Source organism: Rhincodon typus, chromosome 2 (genome assembly GCF_021869965.1).
Source record: "Rhincodon typus isolate 14 chromosome 2, sRhiTyp1.1, whole genome shotgun sequence".
Taxonomy (NCBI): Eukaryota; Metazoa; Chordata; class Chondrichthyes; order Orectolobiformes; family Rhincodontidae; genus Rhincodon; species Rhincodon typus.
The window spans coordinates 131,185,254-131,200,636 of NC_063333.1; the positions used below are offsets into that span (position 1 = coordinate 131,185,254).

Genomic DNA, 15,383 nt, shown 5'->3' on the forward strand with positions numbered 1-15,383 from the left:
GCCTGGCCTGCTGTGTTCATGCAACTCTACACTGTGATATTTCCCCAAATGTCCACTCCTAATACCATATGGTTTTTGCCACCTCTACCAAAATGTGTTAGTGGAAAAGGGATGTTTAAGATATAGTTCACTGCCACCAATCCTCTGGTGTTTTGATTTGTCTTGGGGGAGATGGAGTAGTAAGAAATGTAAGAAGGTTGCATACAATATTGCATAAGCTAGTGGTTAGTGGCGATCATACACTGCAGTAGAGTCGCTAAAAACAGCCACTATTCTTAGATAACGACATTTCATTGCATGATATCAATAAGCATAACTACATTTGGTCAGGCACTTATTTTTGTTCATTTATGGATGTGGGCATCACCGGCTGAACCAGCATTTATTGCTCATCCCCAGATATACTTGAGAATTGTGGGCTGAAGGGCCCATTCCTGTGCTGTACTGTTCTGTGTTGTATATTCTAAGGTGTTAATGAGCTACAAAACTATAGGACCTTAAGCTGGTACAGATACACGTCTTCCCTCTGCAACCCAAAGTGGAACTTCTTGTCTGCACGTGCAGACTGTGTGTGAGAGATCAAGAGAATAGCAGAACCAGAGTAGCGTGAACATTAATTCCTTCAGAACCATTACCTTACATAACATCTGACCCAAGTATTTTTTCATTCTTAACCCATTGTACAATCATGCATATAACCATATTGTATTTACCATCTCCCTCAGGACTCTGACTTCAAAAATGTAGGTGGTTGGGTGTGTCGCACATTCCTTTTTGAACTTGGAAAAATGCGAGGTCCTTTGCTTGAGGTCTGATAACCCTGGTTCTCATCTGTGAACTATCTCTCCCCAGATAATCTTTTCCATCTGGATATTCTTTGGAGAGGTTGTTGTTCTTTATAAATCTTGTTGGTCCATGATCTTATCTGAAGGACCTTTTTAATAGCTTGAATTTTCGTCACTGAGGAATTCTTGTCTGCTAACACAGGTAGTTAGTTCATAACCTCACCTGGTGCATATGTAATCTTGTGAATGTCCAACAGGCATTTTCTTATTCTTGACCATGTCTTGAATCTGTGGATTTAGGTCTGGCTTCTGTGGATTATGTACAGCTTATCTCCTTCAACTTGTTGATCAAGTTGGATGGCTTCAGTCACCCTCTGTGGTAGTTTGACTGATGAAGTACACTACTTCAAAATCTCAGTCACGTTACTGAAAGATTGCTGCTCAATCACCTCTCTGTCAGTGCATTACGTCTTTGAATCTTCTATTGTCCGAAGATGGTCAGTGAAATATTTCTGAATGAGTGCAAATGGGTTGTACCGCTCAGTCATGTTTTCTGAATTTGTTTCCTTCCACAAACTTTACAGAATTTCATCTTCTGATCTGTCTTCCGTGCTGACAGGAGTTTTGTTTTCTGGATCTGACAATCCTGTGACATGTGCTGCTGTCTTTCGCTGTTGGTAATTGCATTTCAGCTGCTTGCTAACTGTCTGGGTCTTCTTCAAGTGTTAATGTTCTTAAAGTGACAAACGCACTGCTTGAAATGTTCTCTTTTCTTCTGGGTGTTCTGAATTACTTTTCATGGTGGTCACCAGATTCACACCATTGAAACCATGTGCTTTTTTCACAGAAGACCATTCCTGGTACTTTGTGATGCTGACTATATGTGGTGCTGAATAAGGCTTGTTTGAGATAGTTTGTTGCCACCAATCCTCATTTGTTTTTGCTTTGTCTTAAGCCTTTCTATTGATAAGTGATAAAGGATACAGCACAGTAGAGTATCTAAAATGAGGCACTGCTTTTAGATAACAAGAAAGTTTATTACTAAGTAACAATGAGTACACATTTGGTCAGAAATAATTACTAAGGACCTTCGGGAGCTTGTGCAATTACTTCTGCTCCCTCTGAAAGCTTGAGTAAAACTCCTTGCCTTTGCCTACAAACTGTGCGTTATATCATCAGAATGGTGGAACCAATGTAATATGAACATTAACCCCCTTCAGACAGATGATCCCTTACACAAAATTCTCTGAATAGGTCCATCTCCACCTATTGAATGAACCACTCCTCCATACCTTTGTTACCTTTGATCTTGATTATTCCTATGCTGTTCCTGCTGGACTTTCCAACTTCATTCATTCATAAACTGAAACTCATCCAACACTCTGTCCATGTCCTAGCTTACATGAAGTTTGTTCATCCAATACCCTGTGCTTGCTGGCCTTGTGGACTCCCAGTCTGGCAATTCCTCAATGTAAAATTTTCATCACTGTGCCCTGATCTCTCCATGTGCTCACCTGTTCCCATCCCTCTGACCCTGTGTGTAACTTCATTAGTCTTCTGAGAACTCTGTGCTTCTCTTTTGTCCAACCCCTAATTCCTTCACTTAACACTAGATGCCTCAGCCATCTAGACCCGAAGCCCAGTAATTACCTCCCTAAACTTCTCCATATCTCTTTCCTCCGAAGATGTTTGCTGACATCTCTGAGTTAGCAACATGCATGTTCATGTCCCACTTCCTGTGATTTGAGTGCAAAGTCTAGGCTGACACTCTGGTGAAGTAATGCAAAAGTGTTAGACTCTCCGATGTGCAGTCTTTCATGAATGTTAAACCATCTGCACTCTCAGGTAGACATAAAAAGAATTGGGAGCTCTGGACAATATCTAATTGCTCAATCAACATAATTGGAACATATTATCTAGGTATTATCACAATGCTGTTTGTGGATGCTGACTGTGTGCTAGTTGGCTGCCATAAGACTTTAAGAAACAGGAACAAGGGTAGGCCATGTCTTCTAGATTACAGAAGTGCCTTCACTAAATTAAGGAAAAGAAACATGTGCTGTAAAGCTCTTCAGGACATCCTGAACTCACATCCACACACAAACAAACACATTTACCCTTAAAACCTCTTGTTTATATCATAGTTTTGATCGCCTTTTCTAACATTTCTTTCTCTGGCCAGATTGGTTTCATTTAAGCACTATTAATGATATATTTTGTTTTATTTATGGATTGCCGAAACATACAATTAGCCTGTTTCTGTATAGGTTTTAGAACATATTTGTTGTGTTTTGATGGATTGGGGGATGTGATTCCTTGAATGTTGCTGTCTGTGGCCTCGAGAATTCTTAATCTACCTCTGTCCTAGACGCTCTGCTGTGTTTTATAAATCAAAGCCTTCTCTGGGCTGGGCTGATGAAGGGTCTAGGCCCAAAACGTCAGCCTTACTGCTCCTATGATGCTGCTTGGCCTGCTGTGTTCATCCAGCCCTGCACCTTGTTGTCTCTTCTCTGGGATAGTAGGAACTGCAGATGCTGGAGAATCCGAGACAACAAGGTGCAGGGCTGGATGAACACAGCAGGCCAAGCAGCATCATAGGAGCAGAGAGGCTGACGTTTCGGGCCTAGACCCTTCATCAGAAAAGGGGGAGGGGAAGGGGGTTTTGAAATAAATAGGGAGAGAGTGGGAGGCGGATAGAAGAGGGATAGAGGAGAGGATAGGTGGAGAGGAAACAAACAGGTCGAAGAGGCGGGGATGGAGCCAGGAAAGGTGAGTGTAGGTAGGGAGTTAGGAAGGGGATAGGTCAGTCCAGGGAGGACAGACAGGTCAAGGGGGTGGGATGAGGTTGGTCGGTAGGAGATGGAGGTGCGCCTTGAGGTGGGAGGAGGGGATAGGTGGGAGGAAGAACAGGTTAGGGAGGCAGGGACGAGTTGGACTGGTTTTGGGATGCGGTAGGGGGAGGGGAGATTTTGTCTCTTCTCTGGGCTGTCTTTTTCTTGACAGTCCCTCGGGTCAGTAACTTGATTCCTGTGAGTCCTGTTTACCTTCATGTTTTTGACCGCACAACCTCATTCATATTAAAATCAAACAAAGCAGCAGTGTCTCACTGACTTTGACAGAGTCAACAGCTGTCATGATCTAAACTAGAAGGCATCAGTTTTAAGAATTTCTTTGTGGGGCAGGGATGGAAAACACCAAGCCAGGAGTCATCAGGACAACAAAAGCAGGTCCTGTGAATCAAAAATGGTGCCAGTGATGCCAGATATGAAAGGAAATTCAGCCTTACAGGTTGGTGTTTGGTTTCAATGCAAATTATATTCAGGTGTCTGTTGTTATTTTGGAGACAGCCTGTTTGCATGCTGCGAATTGTATACTCCAATATAACTAGGCAAAGTCATTTCTCTAAAGCTTAAATCAAATTCTGTTCACTGATCAAGAAAAACTGCGGTCAAATTATATTTTTATTTATTGGGAATTATGCTTTTTCACTTTTTAGGATTATGTTTTAGCCTGAGTAGTTTTCTGCTTTTGCAGATATTTTTAAGATTTGTGGGTGATGAAGGGGTTCTGTGTAGGCTGTGTTTTGAGCTTTGTAAAGCTGAGGCATCTACAAGCAGTTTGACTTGTGCAGTTAAAAGGCTAAGTTACCATTGCCCACCATGATCATCTGTTTGAGGTGTTTCAGATTTCTCTTGTCCTGTTTAATATACCATTTCCTTTCTAATGATGCTCCTGAAGACTGACCTCTTGCCAGCCTTTTGGTTCATGGCTCAACATCATATTATGTAGCTTAGAGTCAAATTCTGTTTGAAAATCAATCCTGCGGAATGCCTCTGGACAGTTTACTATGTTAACAGAGCACATACATACCAGTTGTGGCTTTTTTGATGTCTTTTCTTTGAGATATATAGTGACTTTTGCAAGTCTCCAACATCGATTGTTCTAATCAGTTTTTTCTTTTGAAAAGTACCTCGATTTTTGGCTATCAATATAGTTCATCCTGCCCTCTGTGTTAACAATGCCTAGATTTACTCCCCAGTTTTATGCTTGGGTGCATAATTTCTCTCGCTGTTTCAGGCACTACTGAGCCAGCACTTCCCCATTGTGTAAGTTGTCTTTTAGATGAGACATTAAATCAAGGTCCTAAATGCTGTGTAAGGTAATGTTAACATTGTCCTACCAGACCAGGTGAGGGGAAGGGTTGAGAAGGAGAGTCCTTTGTGCTAACCTCAGACAGTATGGAAATAAGACAGGTGTGGAAGACTCAGTGGGCAGTTTTTTAAAAAAGCTTGTTAATTTATGACATGGGTATCACTAGCTAGGCCAACTTTTATTGCTTCTTATCAAATTTAATCATCTGGCATTGTGGGATTTGAACCCATGTCCCCAGAAAATTAGCCTAGGGTTCAGGATGATTATTCATTACAGTGTCTTAATGCTATCACCTCTCCAAAGACAAAGGCAAGTAGGGAAGTAATGCCGGACCTGGCCATGATTTATCCTTACAGAGACATCACTAAAACAGATTCGTTGCTCATCACTATTTTGTTGTTTGTAGAGTTTTGCTGGATGCAAATTGGTTGCTGTGTTTTTCTCTTGTTATGACCTGTGAGTCATGCACCAGTTTCTTAAATGTCTAGTTTTGTTCACCAGCCACCTTATATCTAAACTCCTTTCCCAGTTCACTATAGCCAACTGTGCCTCATTCCTACATAATTACTTTTATTTACGTTTAACACAGCTGTTTGTGACCACAGTTTCTCTCACTCAAACTGAATGAATGGTCTAGCATGTTCTTCTAGCATGTTATGGTCACTATTCTCTAGGGATCTTTTACCCTTGGATAATTTATTAAACCTGTCTCATTCACTTTACCAGTTCCAAAATAGCCTGATCACTGTTTGGAACCATAATATATTGTTCCAGGAAACTACCCTGAATATGCTGAATGAATTCTTCCCTTTGGCTACCACTGCCAATCTGATTTTCCCAATCTACATAAAGATAAAAGACACTCATGATTTATGAACTGCCCTTTTACATGATTTCATTATCTTCTGATTTATTCTGTGTCCTACAGAACAGCTACCGCTAGGGATGCTATAGATTACTCTCACCAATATCTTCTTCACATTATTATTTTGTACCTCTATCTGTTTTGATTCTATACAATCCAATTTCCAGCTTCAATGACCTCATAACCATATTTCCATGATGGTTATTAGATCATACCTGTTAATCTCTATTTGTGCCATTAATTCTTTTATTTTGTCGGGAAAATGACATTTAAGTAAAGACCCATTAATTTTGACTTTTTATTTTTTGTTCTCTGTTTGTCCCTATTTCCTGCTTTTCTTTATACTTGTGTACTCTGTCCCGTTCTGACCCACTCTCAATCATTGTCAAAATTGTTACCCTATAGTACTGCTGTATCCGTTTACTTTGCAAGCCTATGTTTCCCACTTCCTAAACCCTGATCTGATTGGTTATGTTCAAAGCTAAATGAGATGTAACCAAAAATATTTGGGACCACATAATATTTGGAATTACAAAAACAAGCCATCCTACCCATGGTGTTCATGCTGTGCATGAGCTTCCTCTCATTCTACCTTATCTCACTCTCTCAACATATCTTTTCTCCCTTCTTGCATGATGAATAATCCTTAAAACCTATTTGCGATTTGCTTCAACTCAAAAGTTAACTGGTTACACATCTAACCACTGTCAAGATAAAGAAAATTTCCTGAATTTCAAAACAAAGTCAAGTTCTGTGAATGGTTGAAGAAAAGTAAGGATATTACTAGATCAGGTCAAATGATAATGGAAAACTACCAACTTGGTAGTGATGGGAGCAACATTTTCAAGAATAAGACTCATTAAAGACTGTATTGGGCCATTGTAACTTAGTCAAGGAGAGGCCATAGTGCTATGGTGAAACTCCCATCCAAATATTTTTCAAGATTGATGTAAATTATCTCTTTCTTGGCATTGTCAACCTGTCTGCAGCTTTCAACACAGTTGACGATCATCTTCATCCAGCTGCTCTGTATTGTCATCCACCTAGGTGAGATTCCTCTCAACTGGTTGTATTCTTACCCATCTAACTATAGCGAGAAAGACTTGTTTTACCCATTCCCAAGTTGTTACCTCTGGTATCCATGAAAGTTTGAACCTTGACCCACTCCTATTTCTCATGTACATGCTGCCCTCCAACAGCTTCATCAGAAAGACATCATTGGTTTGCTGATGACACCTTCATCAAAACCTCTCTTGACCTCTCCACTGTCTCAAAATTGTCAGACTGAAATTTAAGTCCAAAGTTAATAGAAACTATCTTCTGTCCTCACCACAAAAGCCATTCCCCTAGTTACTGACGCCGTTGATCTCAGCAGCTGTCTGGGACTGAATCACACTGGTTTCTGCTGTCACTGGGTTTGCGGCTTGAAGTTCCATTTTGAACTTTGGAGAAGCGGCTACCCTTGTCAATTCTGGCAGCTTGTGTCCTGTAATGTCAATTGCCCTTATCTATGAGTGACTGCTACCTGACTCAGGTAGATTTCGGCAAACTCTCTTATTTCCATGGTTGTTTATAATACAGTTCTCTGTAAGTACATCTCTCACTAGTATGGACTATTCCAACCTTACTTCTCATTCTCTTGCATGTGTCTGCTGATGTCACTATTAATCACTAAGTATACATATGAATATGTTTAAAACCATCTCATTTGCACATTCCTTCTCATTAAACAACACAGATGGTACACAACCTTGGTCCTATAACTGAATCTGTGATGAGCTTTCAATTCCATTTCTGCGCCATTACTGAGACCATCAATTTTCACCTCCATAAAGATCCTATAATTCTGTCCTGACCTCAGCTGATTTACTGAAAAAACACTTACCTGTTCTTTTTGTACATGTGGACTTGTTTCTGAGTACTGGCCAGTCTTCCACATTCAATCCTCTATAAACACAAAGTCATCCAGAACTCTGGTGCTTGTACCCTTACTTGTGTCATGTTCTATTTACTCCTGTGCTCATACTAAGGCACTTCACAAGACCATTATAAAGCAAGAAAGTGAAGAAGGTGATCTAAGATTATAAAGAGATTTTGATCAATTGGGTCAATGGGCTGAGGAGTGGCAGATGGAATTTAATTTGGATAAATGTGAGATAATGCATTTTGGGAATACAGACAAGGACAGGACTTATACAATTAATGGTAGAGCCCTGAGAAGTGTAGTAGAACAGAGAGCCCCAGGCACTCAGGTACGTAAATCTTTGAAATTTGTGTCACATGTAGACAAGGTGGTTGAAAAGATGTTTAGCATGCTTACGTTTATTGCTCAGACCTTTGAGTATAGGAGTTGGGGTATCATGTTGAGGTGAAAGTATTGTGTCCTGATCTGGTCGCTCTGCTTTAGGAAGGATATTATTAAACTGGAGAGGGTTCAGAAACAATTTAGCAGGATGTTACTGGGAATGGAGGAATTGAGATATAAAACTAGGCTGGAAAGACTGGAACTTTATTCTCTGGAGTGTAGGAGTTTGAGGGGTGACCTTATTGAGGTTTATAAAATCATGAGGGGCATAGGTAAGGTGATTGACACAAATCTTTTCCCTAGAGTGGGGGAGTTCAAAACTAGGGAGCATATTTTGAATGTGAGAGGAGGAAGATTTAAAAAGGACATGAGGGGCAACTTTTTTACACAAAGGGTGGTTCGTGTGTAGAATGAATTGCCAGAAAACGTGATGGATGCAGGTACAGTTACGACGTTTAAAAGAAATTTGGATAAGTTCATGAATATTTGGAGGGATATAGGTCAAGCACAGGCAGGTAGGACTAATTTAGTTTGGGAACATGGTTGGTGTGGACTAGTTGGACCGAAGGGTCTATTTCTATGCTGTATGACTCTAAGGTTGTATGAATGACAAAAAGGAGTAAATAATTGACCAGGGCACCAAGGAAAATGCCCTGATCTTCTTTGATTAATGTCTTAAAAGTTTTTACTTCCGCAGAAGATTTCTTCTGATGTTGGAATTTTCACCCCAGTGTTATCGCTAGACTAAAAGCTGACAGATGCAATATGGCAATGTCACATGACCCATAATCCAGACATTACAAGCTCAAATCTCTCAATAGCAGGTTGAGAGTTTGAATTCTGTTCAAAATATAATCAAATATATGTATAAAAAGAGTATGTGTAAAAGTAAACATGAAGCTGTTTGTTGTAAAAATAAATCACTGGTTCGCTGAGGTCGTTTAGGGAATGATCTGGCCTGTATGTGACGGCAGTCCCCCAAAAACATTGTTACCACCATGAAGTGGCCTACTCAGCTGTATCATGCCATACAAAGAGTATCAGTGTGGATCAAGGAGAATGCCCACCACTACCACCCATCTTTGGGGTAACCAGGGAAGGGTGGCCAATGCCAGCCTTGCCCATGTCAGATACCCCAAGAATGAATAGTAGGAACTTATAAAAACTGGATCATTCAGAAGTAGAAGTTTTTGCATATTGGAAAAATCAATCACCAACTTGAGGAGGGGAGGTATTAATTTTATCTCCTCTTCTTTTTTACCCACAGATGAATTGTTATGACCGGAGATTACGAAAAACTGGGCCTGAACGGGAGAACAGCAGAAATGATCTAGTTGCTCCTCCAATACGTTCAAGAGTCAATGGTTGGACATTACCTCTGCATTCCTTCCAATTGATTGCCTTTGTGCTATTTTTCTACCTGGCCGTTGTTGCCTTTGGGATTTACATACCAATGTTGCCATATGCTTGGAAATATACTGGTTATGCTGTATCCTTTACAAAATGTGACAGGGGAATCAATTCATGTCAAATTGCAAGAAACTTGTGTGTGTTTAATGATGTTTATTAGACCGGCAAACCCTACCCTAACTCTTTTAAAATAAATTTGATTACTCTTAATTCCTTAAAAAAAAAGATTCATAACAAGCATCAGATTCTGTTTTGAGCAATTGGATTAAATTGTATAGTTTCACACACTCAAGATCACCATGAAATGGAGAGAAAAGCTAATAACTGCACATATATGAGATTGTTGTTTTCATTACCATGTTAGTGATCATTTTCAGCTCAATATGGAGGGCAAGATGGTGCAATCAAAGAGCCAACCCTTCAGGCATGGCCATCAAGAGTCTCCCTAGGAACATAAGATGTCAGAGCAGGAGTAGACTAGTAGGCCCTCTGCGCCTGCTCCACCATTCAATTGGATCATGGCTGATCTTTTACTTCCATGCCATTTTCCTCAAATATCACCATATCCCTTGATATTTTTAATATCTAGAAATCTATCAATGTCAACCTTGAACAGATTGACTGAACCTCCCCAGCCTTCTGGGATAGAGGTTTCCAAAGCTTCAATGCTCTGAGTGAAGGAAAACTGCTTATTTTCGGTCCCAAATGGCCTGCCTCTTATTTGGAGACTGTGTCTGCTGGTTCTAGACACTGCTTTCTGCATCTATCTGTCGAGTCCTGTAGAAATTTTGTATGTTTCAATGTGATTCCATTACATGCCTACAAACTCCAGGACTCTGCTGGAAGCAACCCAAGAGTAACTTCATAAATGCAATGAAGGATAATTTTTTTTTAACCTTTTGTCTGCTAATTCTAAAATACTGGATGTGGTGAAGGATGAGGAGCTGTTTGACTCATAGTCAATAATCACCCAGCTGGGTAATGTAAAATTTATTTGCTTACTGACCTGTTAGAATCATAGAAAACTTACAGTGTGGAAAGAGGCTATTCGGCCCATCAAGTGCACACCGACCCTCCGAGTGTCCCAACCAGACCCAGCATCCCCCTAAATCCCCATAAGCCCACATGTGCCATGACCAATCCACCTAAATTGCACATCTTTGGACTGTGGGAGGAAACCAGTGCACCATGCTAACACAGGGGAAACTTGCAAACTCCACACAGTTGCCCAAAGCCAGAATCAAACCTGGGTCACTGGTGCGATGAGGCAGCAGTGCTAACCACTGTGCCACTGTGTCACCCCAGTTGTGGGAAGGTGATGTATTTTTGAGCATGGGTGACCAATGACAGAAGTACAGGGATTGTGTAGGTGGAGGCACGATCCTAAAATAAAATCTCTGGAGATGCGTCCAACCAGAGTTGGTAAACCTAATCTGGGTGGAGCTGATTTCTCAGTTGAAGAGCAGAAGAGAATAATTCTAAACTCGTGTGGTTCATGCACAAACAGAAAGTCCAACCTTGTGAATGATTCACAATTAGGCCCATAGACTAGCAAAAGTTTCCATTTGTGGTGATTATGACTCTGAGTTACAACAGAAATGAATGATTTACGAAACCTCGGATTTTACATTTGGACACCTCAGTGTCAAATGATGTTATTTGGTGCAGCAAATCCAAGGTCCCACCAATGACACAGGACATTGTGGTGATTGCACTCCTGTTTATGTACCTCACCCTCTGGATCATAATCAAGTCTTGAGTGAATGACTTTTGAGGAATTAGCTGGTCAGTCAGTGCTCCAATATGACCAGTCATTCCCACTCCATCCTGGAACTTCCTCCCTAGCAAAAGTGTGGATGGACCGAGAGTTTCAAGAACAAACATGGCCCATCACCACCTTCTGAAGAGCATCAGGCAACAAATGCTACCCTTCTCAGCAGCGCTCCCATCCCAAGAACAAAAGCTGTCGCAATCCCCTTCAGGATGGCGAACTGCCTTTGTGTGAGCAAAGATAGGACTTTTGTGGCTTGCTCTAGCAAAGTCTTTGCTTGTATTTTAAAAACTATTTAGTGGGATCTGGGAATTGCCCAGCTTTTGCTGCCCAACCCTTACTGCCCTTGAGAAGGTAATAGTGAGCTGCCTTCTTGAACCATTACAGTGCATTTGTTCCAGGTACACCTGTGGTGCTGTTAGGAAGGGAATTTCAGGAACCAGTGACAATGAAGGAATGACAATATCGTTTCAATTCAGGATGGTATGTGGTTAGGAGGGGAGCTTGTGGGAGGTGACATTACCATGTGTCTGTTGGCTTTATTCTTCTATATTATAGAGGTTACAAGTTTGAAAGGTGCTGTCTGAGGAGCCTTGGTGAGTTGCTATGGTGCATCTTGTAAATGGCATACTCTGCGTCAGTGTGTCTGTGACGGCAAGAGTGAATGCTTAAGTTGGAGAATGGGGCACTGATCGAACAGGCTACTTTGTTCTGGGTAGTCTCAAGGTTTCTGAGTGTTTTTGGAGTGCACTCATCCAGTAAAGTAGAGAGCATTCCATCACACTCCTGACTTGTGCCTTGTAAATAATGGAGGAGCTTTGGGGAGTCAGCAGCTGAGCGAGTCACTGCAGAATTCCTAGGGTCTGACTTGCTCTTGTAGCCATGCTATTTATTTTGATGACCCAATTCCGTTTCCAGTCAATGGTAACCTTCCAGGATGTTGATTGTGGAGAATTCAGCAGTGGTGAAGACATTGAATATCAAGAAGCAATTGTCCAATTCTCTCTTGTTGGCAATGGTCATTGCTTAGCACTTGTGTGACATGAATGTTGCTCGTCACTTATCAGTACAAGCCAGAATGGTGTCCAGTTCTTGCTGCAAATGATTTATTTAGTCTCAAACCACTACAATAACTACTCCGGAAGGCAGCCACCACCTCAGAACAACTAGGATGCACAATAAATATTAGCATATGTCAGTGAAGCTATGAAAATGAATTGTTTTAAAAATCCTGAATGAAAATTTGGAATATGCTTCCTGAGTGGCAGTGATACCATCAATATCACTAATATTGAAGCTCCCCTTAAGTCACTAATGATTCTATTCAGTCACCTAGACAGTTTATGAAATTGACAACTGCGCTCTATATTTTGTACCCGGGCTAATATTCTGCCAATATATAATACTTCAAATTATGAGCACTTTCAATGATCACCAACTTTATTTGGAGTCTCTGTAATATGATTGGAAACATGCCTGGATATTGCGGTGCTGTTAATTACTGTGGTGATGTTGACATAATCCTTCAAAATGACAAGGTTATTCTTTGCAAAATGTTCGTTGTGGCATTGCATGGTTCACAAAGTGCCAACATGGATTTTTACTAATCTTATACAAAAGACCAGACTGAAGCCTTTTGTCTCAAAATACAGTATCGCACACCAGATAAATGCCATTTCTGCCTTTGTCATTGAGTTGTAGAATAGTACAGCACAGAAGGAGACTATTCAGCTCTTTGAACATAATACATTTAGGCTCATTTACCGACAGATTCCCAATGTCTCAACAATATCTTCTCCTATTTTCTGAAGTATTTATCCAACTCCTTTGCAAAAGCTGCTATTAAATCTTTTCTGACCACCCTGACAGGCAATACATTCTGAAACCTGGCCAGCCAATATTTTAAGGATGTTAAATATTTATTGTGGCAATCTCGGTAGTGAGCAGGGGCTTGGATAGTTTTTTACAAGATCTGGTTCGGGCGTGAAGCAATCAGTCACTTTTTCCTAAGTTGTTTCTATGAAAATAAGGTTTGAAAACATTGCAGGAACAAAATTGTGAGGATAATAATGATTTGTACATTGTTTCCCAGAAAACATAGCAGAAGGCTTCATTTGAACTTTTAGCAAGATGCTTCATGAGCTAGCATGACTCACTGACAGTAATAGCCATTGTTATGGTAGAACATTGACATAAAGTAGAGAGGGTGAAGCTTTATTAAATGAAACAGCTAGTTTTCAGCTATCTTCTCAAGTTTCATACCATTCAAATACACTAAAGATTCTACATAAGGTCAGTTTTTGAAGATAATTTACAGAGTTTACAATGCTGAAACCAAACCATTCATTCCAATGGGCTTATGCCAACTCTCTATTCCCTTCTCCTTCACCTTGACATCAAGCTGCCTCCCACTCCCAAATGTGACAATGCTTGAACCAGGGTTCAAAGCATATTGGAGCAGTGGGTGAATTCACCCACAAAATGTCACAAGCAGCCCAATAAAAGCAAAAGTGAGAGCAGAAAATTCAAGAACAAAGGAGGATGGGCAATAGGTGCCAGAAACCCAGTGATGAGGTCAGAAGCCAGCTCGGGGCAGCTAACTGCACTGAGAATGTCTTCAAAGGCAGCAGGCTCCAGTGAAAAGGTCCTTCCCACTTTAATTTCCCTGTAATCCACTGGTGGCACTGAGTGCGTTGAAAGGCAATGAGAAATGAGAAGTGCAGGTCTATCCTATTTGAGTTTTCTCACCAAGATGAGATTCTCATGCCAATATCTAGGGCAGCAAAGGGATAGAATGCCAAAATAGATACCCATTGGAACTATGCAAGTTAAAGGGAGCATACAGATTGTGTAGAAGGAGAGAGAGCCTGTAGGTGGCGGTAGTCCTCAGATCTGTGATAACAGTGGATCATCAGTTACCACGAGGTTTCTCACATCCTCTGAAACCTTGATCTCATATTCAATGAGAAGGAATTTGTCCTCTCTGATACGCAGGAGATTTGAAGGAGGTAGGCCCTTAGACGATGAGGCATTGTTGTAATTTGTGTTCATCATCGGTCTTTGACCATCTGTATCTTTAGGTACCACAGTTTAAGACATGCACATCTTAAAAGGATCACTATTTGTGTACAGCCTGTCTGGTTTCCTGTGCTTTATGTTCTAGATCATGTTTAAGCCTATCATAGCCAATTAAGTATTTCTTGAAATGCAGTCACTCGTGTAATGTTGGCAAAACAGCAGCCATTTGTACACGGCAAGGTCCCACAAACAACAATATGGTAATGGGTTGATTAATCTGATTTTTAATGTTTGAGGGACAAATTATGGCCGAGATATCAGACATAATCCCCCAATCACCTTTGAAATAATACAATGAGATCTTTTATTCATAATTGAGAGGGCAAATGAGCATTCTGTTTAATATTGTCATCTGAAAGACAGCACATCTTTCAACAGCGTATTGTGATGTCAGCCTAGAGCATGGGCTCAAGTCGGAAGTGAACCCACTACCTTCTGGCTGAAAGGTGTGAGTACCACAACTAAGCAATAGCTGACTCTTATCATATAGTTGTCAACTGTTTAACATTGACCAAAAATGAACTAACTGAGGAAGGTGTTAAAGCATGAGGAATGTGCTCAATAAACAACAGAACTGTCTTCTAGTTAAATAGATCGGGTTTTGGAACTCTGTTGTCCCCTGTTGAAAATGTTTACCGTGGAACTAATATTAGTGGGGTCAAAGGGAAAATGTTCCTGTAGCAACCAGCAGTATATAAAGTTTCAAATGCTATAACCTCAACCACTCACCAAGCACAAGTGCTATTATGAAAAAAAAAGATTTAAAAGCCAAGTATCTATACCCAGAACATCTGTAAATCGATTTTCTGAAGAAGGGTCTAGGCCCGAAACATTAGCCTTCCTGCTCCTCTGATGCTGCTTGGCCTGCTGTGTTCATCCAGCTCTACAGCTTGTTATCTCAAATTCTCCAGCATCTGCAGTTACTACTATCTGTAAATCGAACTTAGTTTACCTCAGTGTTAAAATCTGTTGCTGTTCTTTGTCAGACTGCAACGATGAGGTCAAGGTAATCTCGGG

At 40.7% G+C, this 15,383-nt stretch overlaps 1 protein-coding gene across 3 annotated transcripts in view; it reads left to right on the top strand.

The window, feature by feature from the left end:
• The window catches only part of zdhhc11 (zinc finger DHHC-type containing 11), a 112,114-nt gene that overhangs the window by 60,044 nt on the left and 36,687 nt on the right, over positions 1-15,383 (top strand). For 2 of the 3 annotated variants that reach the window (XM_048616997.1, XM_048616991.1), the window contains exon 2: positions 9,375-9,596. In XM_048616997.1, the coding sequence (XP_048472954.1) occupies positions 9,375-9,596 (222 nt within the window). Of the gene's footprint in view, positions 1-3,968; positions 4,074-9,374; positions 9,597-15,383 lie in introns of those variants that run through there. The other variant, XM_020523265.2, reaches the window with a different exon arrangement.